General features: G+C 43.2%; 1 protein-coding gene across 1 annotated transcript in view; it reads left to right on the forward strand.

Moving 5' to 3' along the window:
* Positions 1–23,748, forward strand: part of LOC115468789 (catalase-like) — a 67,424-nt gene that overhangs the window by 34,089 nt on the left and 9,587 nt on the right. The window contains exons 5-9 of the mRNA XM_030200786.1: positions 8,187–8,291; positions 8,733–8,858; positions 12,747–12,938; positions 18,523–18,675; positions 21,382–21,520. Of these exons, the coding sequence (XP_030056646.1) occupies positions 8,187–8,291; positions 8,733–8,858; positions 12,747–12,938; positions 18,523–18,675; positions 21,382–21,520 (715 nt within the window). The remainder of the gene's footprint in view (positions 1–8,186; positions 8,292–8,732; positions 8,859–12,746; positions 12,939–18,522; positions 18,676–21,381; positions 21,521–23,748) is intronic.

Below are 23,748 nucleotides of genomic sequence, written 5' to 3' on the forward strand. Positions count from 1 at the left end.
CAGTTCAGTATCTGTGGGAAAAGGTGATTAAAGTCACCAGAAACAAAATAAATAAATAAAAAGAGGTTTTAATGAATTCTGTTACAACAATGCATGTTGGGTGCACCCAATACAGCCTACTTAGAACACAATACCTTTTCTTTAGATATGTCTCTTGGAGTGTGTCAGGAGAATGCTTGTGTTTAGTGGGTTCTTGGAATTCTTGAGAACTACAAAACAGTTTCCAATAGGGATGTCATTCTTTCAGATTTTTTTTTTTCCAGAACGAGTGTCATCAAGTGTGATGGGGGAGGGGGGGGGGTTAGTATATGCTTCATAAAGGAGCGTTACAGAAGTTACAAATAGTTACAGAAGTTCAAAACCTGTAACTTTTGCAGACTGCTTAAGGACCCAAGATGTGAAAAATCGGCCATTCTCAACATTTTGGATCTGCTATTTTAGTAATTTTTTCCCAGAGACGGTCACAAAACGTAATAAAGGCTCGTGGATTTGATATACTGCCTTTCTGTGGTATAACCAAAACACTTATCTTGTTGGGCAGACTGGATGGACCGTTCAGGTCTTTATCTGCCTTCATTTACTATGTTATGTTACTTTACATATAATATATGGTATTTTCTCTGTCCCTAGTGGGCTCACAATCTAAGTTTTTTTCACCTGTGTTAATGGAGAGTTAAGTGGTTTGCCCAGAAGCTGAGGTGGGATGACCCCAGTTCCCCAGAGTCCCAACCTACTTCACTAACCATTAGGCTACTCCTCCAGGGCAAGGCACAGGCCCTAGAATACCTGCACATGTCAGTAAATGAACTGTTAGAAAATGAAAGTACATACAGAAATGTACTTTCACTATGGGCATGTACCTGAGTAGAATTTGTATGGAGTCTGCATTTACATATTTAGGTTATTATAAAATTCCTTAATTTATTGCCTGCGCATGTTTAAAGTATATTTACTACAATTCAAAACATGGATAACTGGAGGATATTGCATTGGATCATTAATAATAAAATAAATTAACCGTGATCCCAAAACAGCGAACAAATGCCATGTTCTCAATTCTCAATAGATATAATAAACAAAGGAGGAAAAAGCCTCAAATCCAAACATCAGTCTGCAATGTAGCATCAAGGGAACTTATCATCGGCATAAAAAACCTCCTTGTATCAAATACACATAGTGAAAATATGCCTAAGCATTTAACTGAGTGTGCTGTGTTGCCTTCTTTACATTGCCCATGGCCAACGATGGCCAGCGTTTCGCCTAGCTGCTTCAGGGCACATGGACAATGTTAAAAAAACTCCACTCTGGTGGCTGTTCTTTCCACACATGCATTTTATTCATATGATATATTGCTTTAATGCTGTTGGCACTCATTTTTGAAGAACAGCCTCTAGAGTGGAGTATTTTGAAATCTGACCACGTGCCCTGAAGCAGCTAGATGAAACACTGGCCATCGCTGGTCGTGGGTGAACTGAAGAAGGCAACACAGCACATTCAGTTAAGTGCTTAGGCACATTTTCATTCTGTGTATTTGATAGAAGGAGGTTTTTATGCCGATGATTAGTTCCCTTGATGCTGCATGGCAGACAGTTGTTGAGACTTCAGGCTTTTTCTTCCTTTGTATATTATCCCCCGGATTCTATATTGCACGCCTAGAGATCCGCTCTGAAATCCAAGCATATTCTATAACAAAGAGCATAACTTAATTGGCTCAACAAGCTGATCTGCGCTAATAACATCACTTAACATCAATAATGAGTACTAATTGGCAATAATTAGAATTTATGCGCACAACTCGTTAAGTGCATTCTGTAGTGCAGTGCGCCTAATTTCTAATGTGTGCAGATAAAAAGGGGCATGGTTATAGGCGGGGAAATGGGTGTTTCATGGGTGTTCTGAAATTTACACACGTAGTTATAGAATATGGCTCATGCTGGGGTTTACGCCATTTTTTTGTGTGTAAATGGATACTCGTAATTTTAGGTGCTCAGATATCAACTAAACATATTCTATGTACTGCATCTAAATCTAGTCTCCACTTATAGAATACGCTAAGTTGGCATTGATTTCCATGCTGCTTTTTAGGCACCATATATATAGAATCTTCCCCTATATGTCTATTGAGAATTGAGAACTGTGCATGGTATATGTTCACTGTTTTGGGGTGAGGATTGATTTATTTTTATTATTAAAGTGTATTTACATCAGTAAGTGCTAGTGACCTAAATGTACACATGGCTTTTCGCACCTACGTTAGTAATTATTTGTTAGTGCAAGTTGACCATGAGAAGAGTCCCAAAGTATTCACTGGGTTAAATAAAATGACATCAAGTGTTTTTAAAAACATGTCAATACTGCAAAACCGCATTATTATAGTTTCCTGACCAATAAGATAGAGCCTTGCTTTTACACACCGTACATCTAATAGCCTTAGCTTTTAATCCTTTCTTAGCTGATAATCATATCCCATTCCTTCTCTGAAGATTTAATCTGTATTCATGATCATATGACATAACTTCAACGTCTTTAATTACATGGGAGCAGTGAACGACTCTGTATCTGAGTTTCCATCCCACATAGGTGTGGCACATTTGATATTACTAACTTAACCAAGGCTTTTATTTACAGTATTTATTTTATTTTACTCACAGGGGTGTTTGTTTTCATAATGTAAAGAAAACAAAACACCTTGTATTTCATGATTATTTAGGTTTATCACTCCTCTAAACCATACTAAGATGAGGCTGTAGTATTACAGGGCAATGCATATTCTTAAAATACATTAATTGAGGTGAAAGTTACTGGCCCTCCCACCCAATCCCATTTCCAGTTGTAGTTCTTGCCTCAGGCTGAAGCAGATTATGAATTAGTTGAATTTAAGGGAAGCTTCCTGATGGAAGCAGAGCAGTGATGCCATCAAGCGTCTTCCATGCATTTTATTCATTTGATATATTGTTTTGATGCTGTTTTAGCACAAAATATCTGCTTGCAAGAGCTAGTCATTAGGTACTTTTGCTCAGAGATTTCAATCTAATCTAATAATGGCATTTATAGCCAGCTTTACCAAACAATTCTAGGTGGGTTACAATAAGAAAAGCTCCTCTTTGAAGATCCAGTGGCAGGAATCTCTGGGGAATGTCTTTCTGTGATGTCTACAGCAGAGCCCTATTTTAGGATGTTCAGGACTCTGCTTGGACACCTTTGCAATGTCTCCATTTGGGGCCTTACTTACATGGTCTTCCTGCCTTGTGTGTGTGTGTTCCGGTTCCTGTTCCTGCTTCTGCCTTGCCCAGACTTGGACCCTGCCTTGCCTAGCTCCTGCCCTGCCTCGTCTCCGAGTTCCTGCCAAGTTCCAGCCCTGCCTTGTCTCTGAGTTCCTGCCAGGCTCCAGCTCTGCTTTGTCTCTGTATTCCTGCCAAGTTCCAGCCTTGCCTAGTCTCCGATTTCCTGTCAGCTACAGCCCTACTTTGTTCCTGCCCCAACTAGCCCTGTCTTGCCTAGCCTTGCCTTGCCTGGTTTTGTCTTGTTCTAGTCTTGTCTAGCCCTGCCTAGCCTTGTCTTCTCTTGCCCTGCCTAGCCTTGTCCTGTCTAGTCTTGCCTTGCCCTGTCCAGTTCTGTCCTGGCTCTTGTGTGGGTTCACCTTGTCCGAGCCCAGGGGACTTGTCTACCGCAGTCAGGGTCCAGCTGCGGCACAAGGGCTCATCATCCTGTGTTTGTGACAGGGGCGTAGCCAGACCTCAACGGGATGGGGGGACAAAGCCCAAGGTAGGGGGACATATTTTGGCATGCCTCCCTGCTGATGCCCTCCTGCCGCCATCTCTGACCCCCTGCCGCTTCTGCCTCCCCGCCGCCACTGCTGCTCCCCCCCCACCGCCGTTGGAAGGTACCACCTCTGCCTCCTAGCCACCACTCCCCCCTGCCCCACCATCGCTGGAAGGTACCTTGGCTGGTGTGGGTTCCCAACCCCCGCCAGCTAAAGCATTTGTCCCGCGCTGGTCTTACATTGCTAGCGCTACATTGCGCGAACATGCTCAGTTTCATTAATACAAGCATGCACGGCTATGAAAAACAGGACAGGGCACCAGCAATGTGTAAGACCAATGTGGGACAGACATCTTAGCTGGCAGGGTTTGGGGACCCCTGCTAGCCAAACAGGGGGACCCAGTTCTAGTTTGAGGGGGCCTAGGCCCCCGTGGCCCCCAGTAGCTAAGCCACTGGTTTGTGACACCATTTTATATAACAAAATACACTTATGACCAGCTTTGGAGCTCTACACTCAGTAGATGAGCGAGCGTAGCTAGTAAAAATGGTATTAATTTAGCTACTTTGACCTTTATTTTTACACATCCTGGAGGACTAATTTGGAAACCACATTACCTCCTTCTAATTACATATATAATAACCATGTTATTATAGCTACTTAGCTAGTTAGAGGTGATGTAATCAAAATGCCTTTTGACTCCTTTCAGTGTTGTCCCTGTGTTCTAGAAGTGGTGGAAAGGATGATTACACTTAACTATTTTATACTAATCCCTGGTAGAACGGAGTGTCTAGACCTATCCACATTCATTCTTTGTTAAAAGTTTTCATACCAATGATGAATACACGTATCACACAATGTTTAATTTTAAATCCCGCCATGGAGGCATCTTTGGCCTTTTTCTAGTGTGAGTTCACACATTATCTCAGCCTAGTTCTTTTACAGAAGGCCTGAAGATTTTTGCACTTGAGATCTGCCTGCCTCCATGTGTTTTTATCAGTACTCATTCACTGCAGGCAGTCTTTAGAAATGTTTTTCTCTGGAGGAAAAAAATGTTAGAAAAGAGATTCTGAGGCAAATCTGTATGAACTCACAAGGAGACCAGTGAAATAACAGAGGCCCTTTACTAAGGCCTTAACATGGGTTAGTGTGTAAGAACAGGTTACTGCAAAACACATTGAAGTATTATGTGGCATTTGTTTTCTGTTAGTACATGGTAACCCACGCATTATTTAATTATTCTTGCTGCACCTGAGTTGTTACGTCAAACTTCGTCTCTGACTATATTCAAATATAGGCTAAAATTCCAACTTTTTAAAATGTTAACCTCTATTCATTTTGCTGGTACTAGATATGATGGGGCCCAGGGCTAGGGAGAGGGCCCTATAACGTGCTTGAAGATTGTCCCTCTTTCAACTTTAGGCAGGTTTGGGGTCCCCAGTGACATTGGGGCCCAGGGCAATTGTCCTGTTTGCCCACCCCTAATGCTGTCTGTGGTTCAGTACCCATATCTGTTTTAATCCTTCCTACAACGTCTTGTTCGTCTGTCTTGAATAGATTATAAGCTCTGTGTACAGTGCTGTGTACTATAGTAGCACTATAGAAATTATGACTGGTAGTAAGTCAGTTTAATGCTCATTATGACTTCATATACCACCTCCTCTGGTCCAATCAAAGCAGTTTACACCTGTAGCACATTATGGCATGAAAAAACTATTGCTACAGGTAAGTTTTCATGCTGAAAACCTGTAAACGTTACAGGTTCCTGGAAAAATAGTTCACAGTATTATTTATAGTATAATTTGTTTGCTAGTTCTGATTCAAAACCAGCTCATATTTTGCAGGTAGCTGTCTTCTACCCCCTTTAATTAATTTCCCACCCCACACTGGGACAGTCTAATCTGGGCCTTCCTAAACGTCCTGAAGATTCCTCATCCAACTGGGTTTTCAGGATATCGCCAATGATTATGCATGAGAGTGAACTGCCAATTCATTCATATTTCTATCTTTAGATATATCTCATACATATTCCTTAGAGCTGGTAAGAATGTTTATGAATGGGTATTTGAGGTGAGATAGAAAATTATATTAGTGTGTGAAGATGCACTGTTATTTCTTGTAGTTCTTAAGACCCCTGAAGATGTAGGGTCTATATGTGGACATCTCAAGACATAATTATGTGATAAGTCGATGAGCATTGATGCAAGTGCCACAGAGGAGTAAAGTTGCTATTGAGATTTAGGAGCTGCTGTGATGTTTGGCGGTAGTGAGAAGCAAGTTCTGTTTTGAGACTGTTGTGGAATACAATAGCTATTAAATCACGGACGAAATTCCGGACAAAGCAGAACTGAGAAACAGCAAAGATTTTATATAGATGGACATATGAATATGATGTTATATTGTGAATTACACTAATGATGTCATTCATATAATGAAGTTTGCTGTATTATATAAAATCAATATATTGCCAACACCAGGGCGCCGGAGCTAGATATGAAGAGATATTTTTGTAATTGAAATGGTATGAATGATTGAATGAATGTGTTGGGGATTTCTAATAACAGTGTTTAATAAGATGTTATAATTAAGTATTTTGATAAATATTTGTATTTAATAAAGAGTTAAATAATAAGCAACGGTTGTTGTAATTTATACATACAGTGGGGGAAATAAGTATTTGATCCCTTGCTGATTTTGTAAGTTTGCCCACTGACAAAGACATGAGCAGCCCATAATTGAAGGGTAGGTTATTGGTAACAGTGAGAGATAGCACATCACAAATTAAATCCGGAAAATCACATTGTGGAAAGTATATGAATTTATTTGCATTCTGCAGAGGGAAATAAGTATTTGATCCCCCACCAACCAGTAAGAGATCTGGCCCCTACAGACCAGGTAGATGCTCCAAATCAACTCGTTACCTGCATGACAGACAGCTGTCGGCAATGGTCACCTGTATGAAAGACACCTGTCCACAGACTCAGTGAATCAGTCAGACTCTAACCTCTACAAAATGGCCAAGAGCAAGGAGCTGTCTAAGGATGTCAGGGACAAGATCATACACCTGCACAAGGCTGGAATGGGCTACAAAACCATCAGTAAGACGCTGGGCGAGAAGGAGACAACTGTTGGTGCCATAGTAAGAAAATGGAAGAAGTACAAAATGACTGTCAATCGACAAAGATCTGGGGCTCCACGCAAAATCTCACCTCGTGGGGTATCCTTGATCATGAGGAAGGTTAGAAATCAGCCTACAACTACAAGGGGGGAACTTGTCAATGATCTCAAGGCAGCTGGGACCACTGTCACCACGAAAACCATTGGTAACACATTACGACATAACGGATTGCAATCCTGCAGTGCCCGCAAGGTCCCCCTGCTCCGGAAGGCACATGTGACGGCCCGTCTGAAGTTTGCCAGTGAACACCTGGATGATGCCGAGAGTGATTGGGAGAAGGTGCTGTGGTCAGATGAGACAAAAATTGAGCTCTTTGGCATGAACTCAACTCGCCGTGTTTGGAGGAAGAGAAATGCTGCCTATGACCCAAAGAACACCGTCCCCACTGTCAAGCATGGAGGTGGAAATGTTATGTTTTGGGGGTGTTTCTCTGCTAAGGGCACAGGACTACTTCACCGCATCAATGGGAGAATGGATGGGGCCATGTACCGTACAATTCTGAGTGACAACCTCCTTCCCTCCGCCAGGGCCTTAAAAATGGGTCGTGGCTGGGTCTTCCAGCACGACAATGACCCAAAACATACAGCCAAGGCAACAAAGGAGTGGCTCAGGAAGAAGCACATTAGGGTCATGGAGTGGCCTAGCCAGTCACCAGACCTTAATCCCATTGAAAACTTATGGAGGGAGCTGAAGCTGCGAGTTGCCAAGCGACAGCCCAGAACTCTTAATGATTTAGAGATGATCTGCAAAGAGGAATGGACCAAAATTCCTCCTGACATGTGTGCAAACCTCATCATTAACTACAGAAGACGTCTGACCGCTGTGCTTGCCAACAAGGGTTTTGCCACCAAGTATTAGGTCTTGTTTGCCAGAGGGATTAAATACTTATTTCCCTCTGCAGAATGCAAATAAATTCATATACTTTCCACAATGTGATTTTCCGGATTTAATTTGTGATGTGCTATCTCTCACTGTTACCAATAACCTACCCTTCAATTATGGGCTGCTCATGTCTTTGTCAGTGGGCAAACTTACAAAATCAGCAAGGGATCAAATACTTATTTCCCCCACTGTACATATTCCTTATAGATATCCTGAAAATCTGACTAGCTGTGGGAGTCATCAGGATAGGTCTGGATAATTTTGGTCTAGTCTGATCATGTTCTGCATGTCCTATTCTTTATTATGAACAATCGATGGATAAAAAGACAGGCATCTTCCTCTAATTTTCTTGTTCTCCCATTGTAGTTCCCCTCCTTCATTCATACTCAGAAGAGGAACCCTCAGACTCACCTGAAGGATCCGGACATGGTGTGGGACTTCTGGACCCTTCGTCCTGAAAGCCTGCACCAGGTGTGATTTTTTTCTTTTCTATTTGAAAATGCTTTATTGAAAACAAATATATCCATTGCTTTTCAAAGCAAAGGAATGTACATTTCCTGAAATTCATCTTTCACTAAGGGCCCTGTTTACTAAGCTGCGCTGTAGGCATGCACACTTTTTACAACGCGCTAATGATGGAGACACCCATAGGAATATAATGGATGTCACTATCATTAGTGCGTGCTAATTTTTAGTGCACGCTAAAAAATGTAGGCATCTACAGCACGGCTTAGTAAACAGGGTCCTAAGTTCATTAGGTGATGTAGGAGGACAGGTTAACCTCAAACTGTAACAGTTTTCATAGTATATTAGTGAGTGATTGTCTCGTGTGACATGGAAATGAGTGAACCCATTTCTCTTCCCACCAGCTGCCTTTCCATGCACAGTAATGGATCTGCCTTTCTGCTATAGGTTTTCTTCCTGTTCAGTGACCGTGGGATTCCTGATGGGCATCGTCATATGAATGGTTACGGGTCCCATGCTTTCAAACTGGTGAATGCTAAAGACGAGGCTGTTTATTGCAAATTCCATTATAAGGTAATGACTGCAAGTTCATGCACTCAGAGCCCAGAAGGCAGATGTGAATTACATCATAAACACATAGGAAATTAATAACCAGGTAGTTCTAGGAAGACAGAAGGCAGTGGTGTCATAGTGGCTTACTCTGTGAAGTCAGCATCTCAATCAGACTAACAGACTCCTGGCTGTAAACTGGGCTTAGAGCTCTTTAATTGATGGCTTGCTCTCTTCAGAAAACTCATCTTATTGACTGGTGCTCTGTGGGTAGATATTTCTGCAATGACTTTCACATAAAAACTGAACTGGTCCAGATCTGTCAGATTTTTGCTTTCGTGAGCATGAAAGGTCCACAGTAATGCTTTTAAAGAACGGAAAACATTTCAAATGGAAGTAATGACAAATTAAGTATTAAAAAAGCAGGCAAAATTGTTATAGCATTTTTGATTCAGAGGGAATTCTAAGTTGCATTCTCATAAAGCCATAATTTTTGGAAACCCAGGACAGAGTCAGAGCATGCTAAGTTTGTTTCTGTATTTGAATACAATTCATAGACAAAACAATCACATTTCAGCAGTAGTGATAGCAAAGCCTGCAACAGATAATTATTGGGATCCTCTTTATCATTTTGATTTCTTCACTCAACATTTAATTAAACTCTGGAATTCATTGCAAGAGAATGTAGTCAAAGCAGTTAGCTTAGCAGGGTTTAAAAAAGGTTTGGCTAGCTTCCTAACAGACAAGTTCATAAGCTGTTATTAAGATGGACTTGGGAAAATCCACTGCTTATTTCTAGGATAAACAGCATAAAATGTATTGTACTGTTTTGGGATCTTGCCAGGTACTTGTGACCTGGATTTGCCACTGTTGGAAACAGGATGCTGGGCTTGATAGACCTTCGATCTGTCCCAGTATGGCAAAATTTATGTTCTTATTTTCTTATCCCACTTCTAAAACTAGTGTTTATTACAGGTTTAGAAAGTTCTTCTGACTTATGGCTAGTTCCTCATGACCAGTTTCATTAAATTAGGGTGTCACTGTGCTTCTCCTCATCAGAATTGCATTCTAGAATCATACTGTTGTATAGGAAGGTTGAATGTAGTAGCAGCATCTGAAAAGCGGACTCAGGAAAGCAGATTAAAAATGAGTAAAGCCATAAAAAAAGTTGGGAAACAATATTTAAAACATTTATTTGGGTACCTCTCTGGATAATTGTATTCTATTCGAGTTTTTATATTCTGCTACTATCCAATTTAGGTTCAGTGCGGATTACAATTAAGATGACCTCAGCTGAGAGAATTTACTATTTTCAAAAAGAATACATTAAGCATTTGATGGTATCAATTTGCCTAATTTGAAGAGGTAGCTTATTCCAAAATGAGGCTCCCTGACAGGCAAAAGTAAACCCCACAACGAGAGGCAAATATCTGCCAACAGATAAAACTAGAAAACACAGGAAGCAGATCAGCAATGGTGAAAGAGAAGTGGTTTATTAAAACATTACCCGACATGGCCACATTTTGCTCTCAGGCTGCATCAGGGGTAAAACTAAAACACAAACATACAATGAATTAAAATAATAAATAATCCTCAATTAATAAAAAACAATAAAACCACAGATTAAAATCACACTGAAAAACATACAAACTGGTGAATAAAATACCTATATATAGAGAACAGGCACTCCCAACTCTAGGGAAGCATTGAAAAGACCAGCCAGTGGAACCACTAGAACTTCTATAAGTTCCTTCAGTACCCTCAGTTTGCAAACTAGTGGCACCGAGAAGTCATACTTTTCACCATACCTTACAAAGGTCTTCTTTTTAAAGACCACAACATTTTTTTAAAAGATTTACTTCTGAAGGCTTTATCCATCAGGATTTTTTATATACGTTTACTGAGACTTCTGAAGAAGGCACTTTCAGTGCTGAAGCATGGTATGGTGTTGAGTCATCTTTTAATACATTTTATATCTACATTATCAATAGAAATCAAACAAAATAAAACATGGAAAAGAAAATAAGATGATACCTTTTTTATTGGACATAACAATACATTTCTTGATTAACTTTCGAAGGTTGCCCTTCTTCGTCAGATCGGAAATAAGCAAATGTGCTAGCTGACAGTGTATATAACTGAAAACCTTCAAGCATTACTATGACAGTCTGACAGGATGAGAGGATGGGGGTGGGTCGGAGGTATGCATGGGGACATCAAAGCATATCATTGATATTCTAACAGGATGGGTGTGGATAGGTGAGGGGTGGGGTGATCAACAGAGACATACAGCTTTATGGTTTATAATGGGCTAGGAACCCCAGGTCCTTGTTAAGTCCTTTCTGTTGGGTGTTAAAATATTCAATCATTCTGACTTCAAAGGTCTTATGTTCTTGTATGGTTTTAAAGTTACCTTTCAGTATTTTCACTGTGAAATCACTGGTACAGTGTCCTGGTTCTGTGAAGTGCTGTCCCACCGGGGTGGGGGCTCTACTGGCTGTATTGTTCATATGATGTCTATGTAAATTGAATCTTGTCTTAAGCATCTGGCCTGTTTCTCCAATATAGCATCCTTCGTTACATTTTTTACACTGAATGATATATACCACATTGGAAGATGAGCAAGTGAAAGATCCCTTTATGTTGAATATCTTTCCTTTGTGGGTAACTGTGGGGTCCTGTGAAATATTTTGGCATAGTTTGCAACTGGATAAATTACAGGAACAGAAGGGCACACGTCCCTGTAATTTATCCAGTTGCAAACTATGCCAAAATATTTTCCGATCTGACGAAGAAGGGCAACCTTCGAAAGCTAATCAAGAAATGTATTAAGTTATGTCCAATAAAAAAGGTATCATCTTATTTTCTTTTCCATGTTTTATTTTGTTTGATTTCTATTGATAACCTTAAGAGTGGACTAACACGGCTACCACACTCCTCTACTTATATCTACATTGAATGTCCTTATTCTGTTTCTTGAAGATCCTGATTATGTTCCCACTCTTCTCCTGTTCCTTTAATATTATCTTTAACATATAATGCCACTCCCCCTCCCTTTCTTCCTACCCTGTCTTTCCTGAACAGATTATAGCCCAGTGTAACTATATCACAGTCATGGTTCTCTGTGAATCATGCCCCTGTGATCGCCACTAAATCCAAATCAGCTCATCACAGCCTCAAGATCTAAAACCTTATTTCTCATACTTCTGATGTTAGTATATACTGCTTTCCAGATGTTGTCCCTTTCTTCCACTGTATATTGAATAGCAACATTGTGCAATAATTTGAAACTACGAGGACATAACATGGACCGCATAAATCTCAACTGTCTCAATCTAAAAAAACACTCATTTTGACAATGCCAGAATCTGATTTTCAAAAGTAAGTTTGAAATCAACTATAATCCTAGATATTCAGTAGCAGCATCTTAGCATTATTGAGAGACGTGTATCTGGATAGTGGTGGTTTTCAGAGCTTCTATCTAGATAATTTAGCACAGCAAAAATGCTGCCTTTAAGGGCACATCACCGTTCTATCTGAATAGTCTGAAGCTGCAATTGAATATCCATATTTTTTTTAAACTCATGGCAGCTATTGTTAAAAACAAACAAAAAAAAGATTACTGCAGTGGACTCAAATATCAACTGGGGGGGGGGGGGCAGGTATAACCTTTTTTCTTAGCAAAGCATAAAAGAACACTACAAATTAAATCATGAGATATATTTGGATGAAAAAGAAAGGTGACTTAGGAATAAATCCTATTGTGGAAGCCATAGAGCTAAAATTCCCTTCTGCAACAATCTTTAGTTAGATTATTATTGATGCTTTTCAAAATCAGGAGTAATTTTGTTATATGGAATCTGCTGACATACTAGTCGGTTTGATAACTGAATTACTTTTATATCCCTTTAGACTGATCAAGGGATAAAAAATCTCACAGTAGAGAAAGCAGCAACATTGGCATCTACTGATCCTGACTATGGAATTCGTGACCTCTACGAAGCCATTGCCACTGGAAACTTCCCATCTTGGACATTCTACATCCAGGTCATGACCTTTGAGCAAGCTAAGAAATTCCCCTTCAACCCATTTGACTTAACTAAAGTAAGTGAATGTTTGAATGTGCAGTTCCTGTGTATTTAAGCAAATCATCAGATTCAACGTGCCTTTCCTAAGTAGCATTTCTTCTAGTTCAGTAAAAAAACCGGGCTGAGGCGTTTTTCATAGATGCGTAGTGCCAGGGCCGCCGAGAGACTGGGCCGGGCCCGAGACAAGGCCACTCCTGGGCCCCGCTCCGCCCCCACTACCCCCCCAGGTTGTCATCGCCCCCCCTGAGGGGGACCGGCGCCACAATCCCACCTGCCTCTGCCACCGGGCCGGGCCACTTCCACCCAAACCCCTGCCAGCAGAAGTGCTGTCTTCTGACTCTGGCGTGCGCGGCCCACACAAACGCGCTCCTCTCAGCTGATCTTTGCTGTACTTTGCAGGGCTTCTGTGCATCTGATGTCCTGCACGTCAGACACACAGAAGCCCTGCAGAGTACAGTGAAAATCAGCTGAGAGGAGCGCGTCTGTGTGGGCCACGCACGCCGGAGTCAGAACAGAAGACAGCACTTCTGCTGGCGGGGGTTCGGGTGGAAGGGGCCCGGTGACGGTGGCGGGTGGGACTGCGGCGCTGGGCCCCCTTGGAGGCCCGGGCCCCGGGAAGTTTGTCCCCCCTGTCCCCCCCTCTCAGTGGCCCTGTGTACTGCTTGCAGTTTTTGGTTTTAAATATCCTATTACCCAAATAGTAGATTTAGCATTGTGTTACTGCTGCTCAGTAAGTAGTAGAAACCCTTCTGGAGCAGTACAAGGAAGAGCATTTTCATTATTAGAGTTGCATAGATGTAGCCATCTTTGTTTGCTTCATTGTCTGGATCTTTTCTTAAATTCTTTTCAAGGGTCATTTACAGGTGCTAATTTACACCCCTTCCTTTTATATCCTAGTCTTTAAGACTCTGTCTAGATAGTCAGAAAACATTAGGGGTCCTTTTACTAAGCAGCGGTAAGCCCCATTTTGGGCTTACCACATGCCAGGTAAGCGAGGAGGGAGCCCTTACTGCCATCTCAATAGGTGGCGGTAAGGGCTCTCCCCCCTGAAATGGCCAGGAGGTGGTAAGTGTTTCACTTACCGCATGGCCATTTTTTTTCTTCAGAAAAAAACAGCCTTTTACCTGCTGCAGTAAATGGGGACCTCAGCGCCCATCAAAAACACGCACTGACGCTATTGCAGGCCCCCTTTTACTGCAGCTTAGTAAAAGGACCCCTTAAGTATTAATTTGTGTATTGCAGGGTCCATGATATAATCTGATATAAATATAGGGGTCAGTTTTCAAAAGGTTTTATACACATATCAGTGGCAGATACCAAAATAAATCCTCCATCCATAGCTTATCAGCCCATATACAGATAGAAGCAGGCTTTCTGTCTAACCACTCCACTACTATCTGTATGGAGTGTTAGTGTGCAGTGAAGACAGAAACCAAAAATTATCTGTATATTGGCATCATTCAGCTGCTTTATGTATAACCTATAAAAAGTCATTAATTCTGTTCCAGTGTGTGTGTGTGTGTGGGGGGGGGGGGGGGGGGGGGGGGGGGCAAATAACATACTAATATGCAACCCACCCAACGCTCCAAACCTTCACACCTCAGCGGTGACTCTTTTCACAAGGATACACAGTCCATGACTTGCCTTTCACACCTCAGCGGTGAATCTTTTCACAAGGATACACAGACCATGTATTGCCTTTCACGCCTCAGTGGTGACTTTTTTCACAAGGATACACAGTCCATGACTTGCTTTTCATACCTCACGGTGATTCTTTTCACAAGAATATACAGTTTATGTCTTGCCTTTCACACGTCAGTGGTGACTTTTTTCAAAAGGATACACAGTCAATGACTTGCCTTTCACACCTCATCAGTGACTATTTTCACATGGATACACAGTCCATGATTTGCCTGCCTCTTCATCAATCTATACATGACTTAATTCTTAAACCTATTTTTTTTATTGAGAAAGTCATAACAATGCTTAGTATTTGAATTAATAAGCATAAAATGATATAAATATGTTTAAGTAATTAATTTAAAAAATGGGTTTATGAATCAGGTCATGTAAAGACCAATGGGGATGAGGACTCCTAACCACTACTCACTTGCCTGTACCCTTTTATCCCCACCTCCTTAATTCCCTTACCTCTTAGTTGTTCTGTCTGTCTTTGAGCAGGGACTGTCTTTTCATGTATTGTGTACAGCGCTGCGTATGCCTTGTAGCGCTATAGAAATGATAAATAGTAGTAGTAGGTGAGCCATGGACTGTGAAAAGAGACCTCTGAGGTCTGAAAGACTCATCTGTGGCATGAAGATTTGGAGCATTGGGTGGGTTGTATATTAGTATGTATAACCTATTTATTTACTTTAGGACTGTTAAATCGCAATCCAGTGTAAAATGCATAGGGTTTCAGTAAAGTGACATAGAGGGGCATAATCGAACAGAAACACCTATCTCCATGGGCGTTTATCTCCGAGAACGGGCCCGTGAAGGGGCGGACCCAAGCGTATTTTCGAAAAAATTAGACGTCCATGTTTTATTCGCCAAGTTGTGAGCTGGGCGTTTTTGCTTTTCAGCGATAATGGACAATGAAATCGCCCAGCTCAAAAACGAATAAATCCAAGGCATTTGTTCGTGGGAGGGGCCAGGAGTCGTAGTGCACTGGTCCCCCTCACATGCCAGGACACCAACCAGGCACCCTAGGGGGCACTTTTACAAAAACAGAACAAAAGGTAAAAGAGCTCCCAGGTGCATAGCACCCTTCCCTTGTGTGTAGAGCCCCCCAAATCCCCCTCAAAACCCACTGCCCACAAGTCTACACCATTACTATAGCCCTAAGGAGTGAAGGGGGGCACCTACATGTGGGTACAGTGGGTTCGGGGGGGGGGGGTTGGACGACTAAGCATTAAGCAGCACAATTGTAACAGGTAGGGGGGGGATGGGCCTGGGTCCACCTGCCTGAAGTCCACTGCACCCCCTAACAACTGCTCCAGGGACCTGCATACTGCTGCCAGGGAGGTGGGTATGACATTTGAGGGTCAAAATAAAAAGTTGTGAAACATCATTTTTTGTGGTGGGAGGGGGTTTATGACCACTGGGGGAGTCAGGGGAGGTCATCCCCGATTCCCTCCAGTGGTCATCTGGTCATTTAGGGCACTTTTTGGGGCCTTATTCGTGAAAAAACAGGGTCCAGGAAAAGTGCCCTAAATTCTAGCTAAAAACGCATACTTTTGTCCCATTATCTGTGAAATGCGCCCATCTCTGTTCGGCAGATAACCACGCCCCAGTTCCGCCTTCGCCACACCTCTGACACGCCCCCATCAACTTTGTCCGCATCCGCGACGGAGTGCAGTTGAAAACGTCCAAAATCGGCTTTCCATTATACCGCTTTATTCGTTTTTGTGAGATAAACGCCCATCTCCCGATTTAGGTCGGAACTTGGGCGTTTTTCTCGTTCGATTATAAGCTGGATAATGTCCTGCAGTTGACAGTGAATGTATATATTCTGTGCCCTCTGAATATCTGTACAGCAAGGCTGAAAGTACATATTTTTTAAAATGCTATGGCCAGTGCTGGCTTTAAAAATTGACATCATGGTTTTATGATTCTGACCCCTAACTGTGCCTTTATGGTGTTACAGAGCCTGAGAATATAGCTTGATGTGCTGTTCTGTTGTGTCCGTGAAAACTCATTATTGAACCTCCGCATTCAACAAACTAGGTGGTATGTTTACTAAGGTGCATTAGCATTTTTAATGCACCTTTAAAGTTAAGGCGCATTAACCACTAACGTGCCTAAATATTTCTTTGGATGTGTTAGCGTTTAATGTGTGTTAACCATTAACATGCATTAACCACGCTAACTCGCCTATAGCACACCTTAGTAAACAAAGGCATAGGTTTTAATCACACCATGTAGGTTTTTAAAAATTTTTATGGACCAGTCAGAGGTGGCAGCCATACTTTTCTCCCATATTGTCACTGTATTAGACACTCACCACAATTCCTCATTGGTCCAAAAATTTTTTTATATAGAATTTTAAAAGTGCTTAATCTGTGCAGAAGTCTAAACTCTATCTTATCTTTAAAATCAAAAAGGTAAGTCACTTATCTAACTATAGTACATTTAGACTCTCCCGTTCATATCTAAACCTTCATTATCCAAACCGCAATGAAATAAAGTACAAAACCACGTATGCTACATCCTTCTCCTTCATCAGCACTCAACTTTGGAATTCTTTGCCGAAATCCATAAAAACCATCAACAACCACCTAACTTTCAGGAAATCACTTAAGACCATGTTATTTGGAAACGCTTATCCCAAGGACTCAGCATGTGTCTCCACTGTTGGATGCGCATCAATCTAGAGACAGTTTTGGACACATTCCCCTTCCTTCCTCTTTCCTGGTTCCCTTACTCCTCCCGTCCCTCCTCATCCTCCCCATTATTTTTTGTGTAAGTTTTCTGCTGTATTAGCTTCTTTTTACTGCATTGGCGTCTGCCTCGTTGTGCTGTAAGCCACATTGAGCCTGATGCTGTTGGGAAACTGTGGGGTACAAATGAGATAATCCTATATAATAATTCTCACCTCCAACGTTCTAATGTGCCTGGGACCGTGCCTCCCTCAGAGGTGGTCTGCTAGGCAGGCACGCACTGACGTCAGTGACAGCTGATTCCAAAGAAAGGGGAGGAGTAAGTGGCAGGGAGCGGGGCTACACAGACCCCCCCCCACCGCATCACCAACCTGCCCCCCCACCCAACGAGCATGAACACCCCGTGTTCCCTCACGCACCTCCCACCGAGTTCCACACTTCGCCCTCCCTCCGATTTCAACACCCCCCGCGCGTTACGGCCCCCTGTACACCCATTCCGTGACCCTGTCGACCCCCCCTTCCCGCCGAAAACCATCCCCCGCTGCCGTCCAGTACCTGTGCTGACGGGGGACCCCAACCCCCATCAGCCGAAGTCCTGTGCTGGCCTTCACGGCGTTGCTTCTTCAATGATCTTCTGTTCAAGTTCCTCTGCGTCCGTCTGACATCAGACACATGCAGAGGAACTTCAACAGAAGATCATTGAGGAAGCAATGCCGCAAAGGCCAGCACAGGACCAGCTGACGGGGGTTGGGGCCCCCCATCAGCACAGGTACTCCACGACGGCGGGGGACGGTTTTTGCCGAGAAGGGGGGTTGACAGGGTCTTGGAAGGGGGTACAGGGGTCCGTAATGCGGAGGGGGGTGAAAACGGAGGGAGGGCAGAGTCTGGAACAGTGAGGGAGGGTAAGGGATGGCCTTGCTAGCGCCCATTTCCTTTCCTTAAGAAATGGGCATTTTTTACTAGTAAATAAATAATAAATAAAGTAACATAAGTCAGGAAGACCAGTGCTGGGATTGTTACATTGTATCTTTGATTAGTTCCCCTTCAATTTTTTTTAGAAAGAAGAAAGTTTCTGTGGACTACCTCAGGCTACTGTTCTGTTGTGGACATATCTTTCTGATAATTCTGGTGTTTGACACAGTTTGCAACACACTGAACAGTTCTGGAGGAATATGGACAAAGAATTGATTGCTTTTATATTATCTGCATATTGTTTTCCAGATTTGGCCTCATAAGGATTACCCTCTCATTCCTGTGGGTAAACTGGTTTTAAACAGAAACCCAGTGAATTACTTTGCAGAGGTGGAGCAGTTGGCCTTTGATCCAAGCAACATGCCCCCAGGCATTGAACCCAGTCCTGACAAGATGCTTCAGGTATGTCAGGAGAAGGTTTTTCTGGGATCAGATACTTTAAATCTCCCACATTTGCTAAAACCTCTCTACCCCCCTCAAATTAATTCAATATCAACAGCGCCCTCTGCTGCAGGGACATGCAGACACCAGAGAGGCCCATGTCATCAGGATCAGGCTAAAGCAGTCCTGGCTTAGGGGGTCTTTTACGTAGGCACGCTGGCATTTTTAGAACACGTTAAATATAGGCATGTATTAAACACTAAAGATGCCCATTAAAGACGCCCATAGGAATACATTGGCATCTTTAGCATTTAGTGTGCATCTATTTTTAATGCACACTAAAAACGCCAGCTTGCTTACGTAAAAGACCCCCCCTCAGTTTTGTAGCAATTTGCATTTCTGGATTCCTTTAAAGGTAATCAATAGAAATCAAACAAAATAAAACATGGAAAAGAAAATAAGATGGTACCTTTTTTATTGGACATAACTTAATACATTTCTTGATTAGCTTTCGAAGGTTGCCCTTCTTCGTCAGATCGGAAATAAACAAATGTGGTAGATGACAGTATATATAAGTGAAACATCCAAGCATTTCATTGACAGTCTAACAGGGTGGGGGTGGGTAGGAGGTATGCATGGGAACATGGATTCCTTTAGAAAAGCAGGACACACCCCTACACACAGTGGCACAAAACAAGGACTGCCTTAAACTAAAACCCGGAAATATCTGTTACTAGAAACACAGGAAGATCAGGATCTCAGGCCCATCTAATCTGCCCAGTCCACTTCCTGGTAAAGTACCCCTGGCTGAGCCCAATTGATCTGTGGCTTTCCTCTCATTTCCCTGCAGCTAAAGATCCTTCTTGGAACTGCATTACTGGCTTTATCTTCACCATTTTCACTGAAGGCAAAGCACAGAATTCAAGAAAAACTGGTGTAATGAGAGGGCTCTTAACTGTGAAAAAATGAAGGCACAGCCAGAGATTACCTGTGGCCTGACTGCCCAGGAAGCAAACAGCATCATTCTCTGCCTTACCAATAGTATCATAGTAAATAACAGCAGATATGAACTAGTTGGCCAATCCAGTCTTTCCAGTTGTGTTTTAATATTATTCCATCTGAAGATATATCCCAGATGTCAGCCACATTAACTTGACAGATTGTAGGATGTCGCTCTTTCTAAGTCAGTTCAGTTTTCTGTCTTCCCTCTTTGATTCTTCATCATTCAGGGTAGGTGATCATGCATGAATCCAACACTTGCTGAAGTTTTTACTCAGACTCTCATCTTTGTTCACATTAGGGTTACCATATGTCCGGATCATGTTTTTGAGGACATGATCAGGCAACCGGGCGGGTTTTGCCAATCTGCCTGTTTGTCTGGATTTCTGGACAAACAGGCAGGCTGGTGGGCAGGCCGTCCGACGGCCTGCCCGCCCGCCCACCAGCCTGCCCGTTTGTCCAGAAATCTGTACAAATGGGCAGATTGCTAGCCTCCCCTCCCCTTAGTTACTACTGCCCTGGTGGTCTAGTGACCTCTTCCGCCTTCGGGGCAGGAAAGAGCCCCCTCTTTCCTGCCCGGAGCACTGCCCTGCATGCATCCTTCCTGTTGGTGATCTTGGTGCCGATTCAAGGTGGCCGCCGAGAGTTGAAGTGACCTCGCGAGACTTCAACTCTCAGTGGCCATTTTGAATCGGCGCCGAGATCACCAACAGGAAGGATGCATGCAGGGCAGCGCTCCGGGCAGGAAAGAGGGGGCTGTTTCCTGCCCCGAAGAGGTCACTAGACCACCAGGGCAGTAGTAATGTAAGGGGAGGGGGGGTGACGGGGTGTGTGACGGGGGAGGGGAAAATGTGACAGGGGGCGGAGTAAGGGCATGAAAGGGGGCGGGCGGGATCTGAAAGGGGGCGGGTGGGGTGTGTGGTGGGTCGGGGCATGTGTCCTCCTTTTTGGGGGACAAAAATGGTAACCCTAGTTCACATCACTACCCTCTCTTTAGTGGCGATTGCAGGCCTCCTCCACCCCCACTGGTGCAGAAATATTTCCTCTGAAACTTCCTTCCTTCATGTAGTTCAAATATGAAATCCTGGTATCCAGCTCTGGGATGGGAAGTTCATAGCTTTCTAGGAAAGGATTTTTATACAGAAAGGGGTCCTTTTACTAAGATGTGCTGAAAAATGGCTCGCAATAGTGTAGGTGCAGGTTTTGGGCACGTGCCAATCCATTTTTCAGCTTGCCAGTAAAAAAGACCTTTTTAAAATTTTTGCTGAAAATGGACGTGCAGCAAAATCAAAATTGCCACTCGTCCATTTTGGGTCTGCGACCTTAGTGCCAGCCATTGACCTAACAGTAAAGTCTCACGCGGTAACCGGGTGGTAATGACCTAAGCACATCAAATGACAATTGGGGCACGTCCAATACGCACGTCCCACAATAAAAAATATTTTTTGGCTGCACTTATCGGACATGCACCATAAATGAAATTACCACAAGAGCCACATGGTAGTCGGGCGGTAACTCCATTTTGGCATGCATTGGGCAAGCTTATACGCTTATGTGGCTTAGTAAAAGGACCCCAAAGTTTGTCAAAGATGGAGTTTAAGCCCTACCTTTCCTTGCATGGGTTTTGCTCTTTACAGCAGTGCTGCTCTTAATAAAATATTATATTGGTAGTTGAAAATGCTGCTGCCTTGATGATGAAACCATAAAACCTAATCTGATTTGTTCTAGGGTCGTCTTTTCTCCTATCCAGATACTCACAGACACCGCCTAGGGGCTAATTACCTACAGATCCCAGTAAACTGCCCTTACAAAACTCGTGTAGCCAACTATCAGAGGGATGGGCCCATGTGCATATCTGACAACCAAGGTGAGCATCAGTGTTGCATAGGGTGCAAGTGATGGCACCATATCTTAACCCATATTAGCACTTTGAGTGTATTAAAATTTGCTCTGTAAAAGACCTTCCATCCGTATCACAGTCATTCTATGAAGACTTCTAGTCTTGGGTTAATCAATGATGTAAAGGTAACCCAGATCTTTTAGAATGATGAAGCTATTATTGCTGAGAAGAAAATAAGGTCTCTACTCTACTGGTTGTATTATGTACCTTGCAACTTTTCCATGATTTCTGTTTAACATGGTGAGTAGCCATCAATTACCAGCAAACACCTGTTAATGGGCCAAATGGAGGGACTCTTCAAAAGAAGCTTCCCTCACCATCCCGATACTTTGAGAATTTAAATTAAATACAAAACAACCTATGCATCCAGCTTCTCCTATGCAAGCACACAATTATGGAACGCACTGCCAAAAGTTGTGAAGACATCCTACGACCACCTAAACTTCAGGAAATCATTAAAGACCTACCTGTTCAAAAAGGCATACCCCACCGACCCAACATAATTGCCTGCACTCTGCAATACAACATAACCAAAGCTTGTACTGGACACTAAATAATCTTTCCTCTCCTTGATTCCCATTGTAACTGAAACATATGTTCCTTACTCAACCATAATACCACCTGTATTTGCTTCTTTATCGTACTGGCGAATGCCTCTACGGTACTATATAAGCCACATTGAGCCTGCAAATAGGTGGGAAAATGTGGGATACAAATGTAACAAATATAAATATAGTGAGGAATATGAGAGGTAAAACAGGTGACTATCTTTCTGTGCAGACTTTCAAGAGAAATACAATCTCTGGGAACCTTTTGATAAACTAACATGTGCCTAATGCGAGATGCGCTAAAGCATTCTGCATTCATTTTGCCACATGCATGAGCTAACCGCACACAAAATATTTTTGTTGTATTTTTTAGGGGATGTGTCAGGGGCAGAGACTGGGCATTCTTATACTAACCAGTTTGTGCAACTATATTATCATGCACTAACTAGTTAGCGCACAAAAAACATGGGAGTGGAGGAGTAGCCTAAATGTATTCCAGCTTCTACCCTTTGGTTAGTGCAGTGGGCTTTGATCCTGGTGACCATTCCCACTGCAACTCCTTGGGCAAGTCACTTAACCCTCCGTTGTCCCAGGTACAAAAACTTAGGGGTCCTTTTCTAAGCTGCGGTAAAAAGTGGCCTATGGTAATGCGAACACGTCTTTTGGGCGCACTGGGCCATTTTTTACCGCGTCTAGGGAAAAGGGCCTTTTTGTAACGGGCCGAAAAATGGGCATGCACTCAAATTGAAACCAGTGCACGTCCATTTTCGGCCTGAGATCTTACCACCACACATTGACCTAGCGGTAAGGTCTCATGCGCTATCTATGCGGTAAGCATGCAGTGAGCGCCAACTGCCATTTACTGCCAGGTAGGCACCCCGAGGTAGAAAATAGAAAATATTTTCTACCACAATGTTTTTGGTGCATGACAAATTCAGAATTTCCGCCCGGGGCACACGGTAGCCAGGCGGTAATGCCGATTTGGCACACGCTGGACGCTTGTAGGCCCTTATGCGTCTTTGTAAAAGGCAGAGGCATATCTGGACTTCAGCGGGAGGGGGGCCAGAGCTAGAGTGAGGGGGCACATTTTAGCCCCCCAACCTGGCGCCGCTGACCCCCCGCCATTGCTGGACCCCCCCCTGCCGATGACCCTCTCCACCCCCTTCCACCACCAACCCTGCCCCGCCGCCTACCTTTGCTGGTGGGGGACCCCAATCCCCGCCAGCCGAGGTCCTTCCGTTGCAAAGCTGGTGGGGGACCCCACCCCCGCCAGCTGAGGTGCTCTCTTCCGTTGCAGCAAAGCTTCCTTCAGTTTCAAATTCTGAGTCTGACGTCCTGCACGTTGTATGTGCAGGACGTCAGACTCAGAACAGGAAGCTTTGCTGCAATGGAAGAGAGGACTTCGCCTGGCAGGGGTTGGGGTCCCCTGCCAGCAAAGATAGGTGACGGTGGGTTGGCAGCGGGAGGGGGGTGGAGAGGGTTGTCGGCAGGGGGGTCCAGGGCCAAATCTACGGGGGCCCAGGCCCCCCTGGCCCCACGCAGATACACCCCTGGTAAAAGGGCCCTGAGATTGTGAGCCTTCTAGGGACAGAGAAAATACCGATACAATGTACCGATAAGGCGATCTCCAGACCAGTAGATATACAA

This window comes from Microcaecilia unicolor, chromosome 4 (assembly GCF_901765095.1).
Source record: "Microcaecilia unicolor chromosome 4, aMicUni1.1, whole genome shotgun sequence".
Lineage (NCBI taxonomy): Eukaryota > Metazoa > Chordata > Amphibia > Gymnophiona > Siphonopidae > Microcaecilia > Microcaecilia unicolor.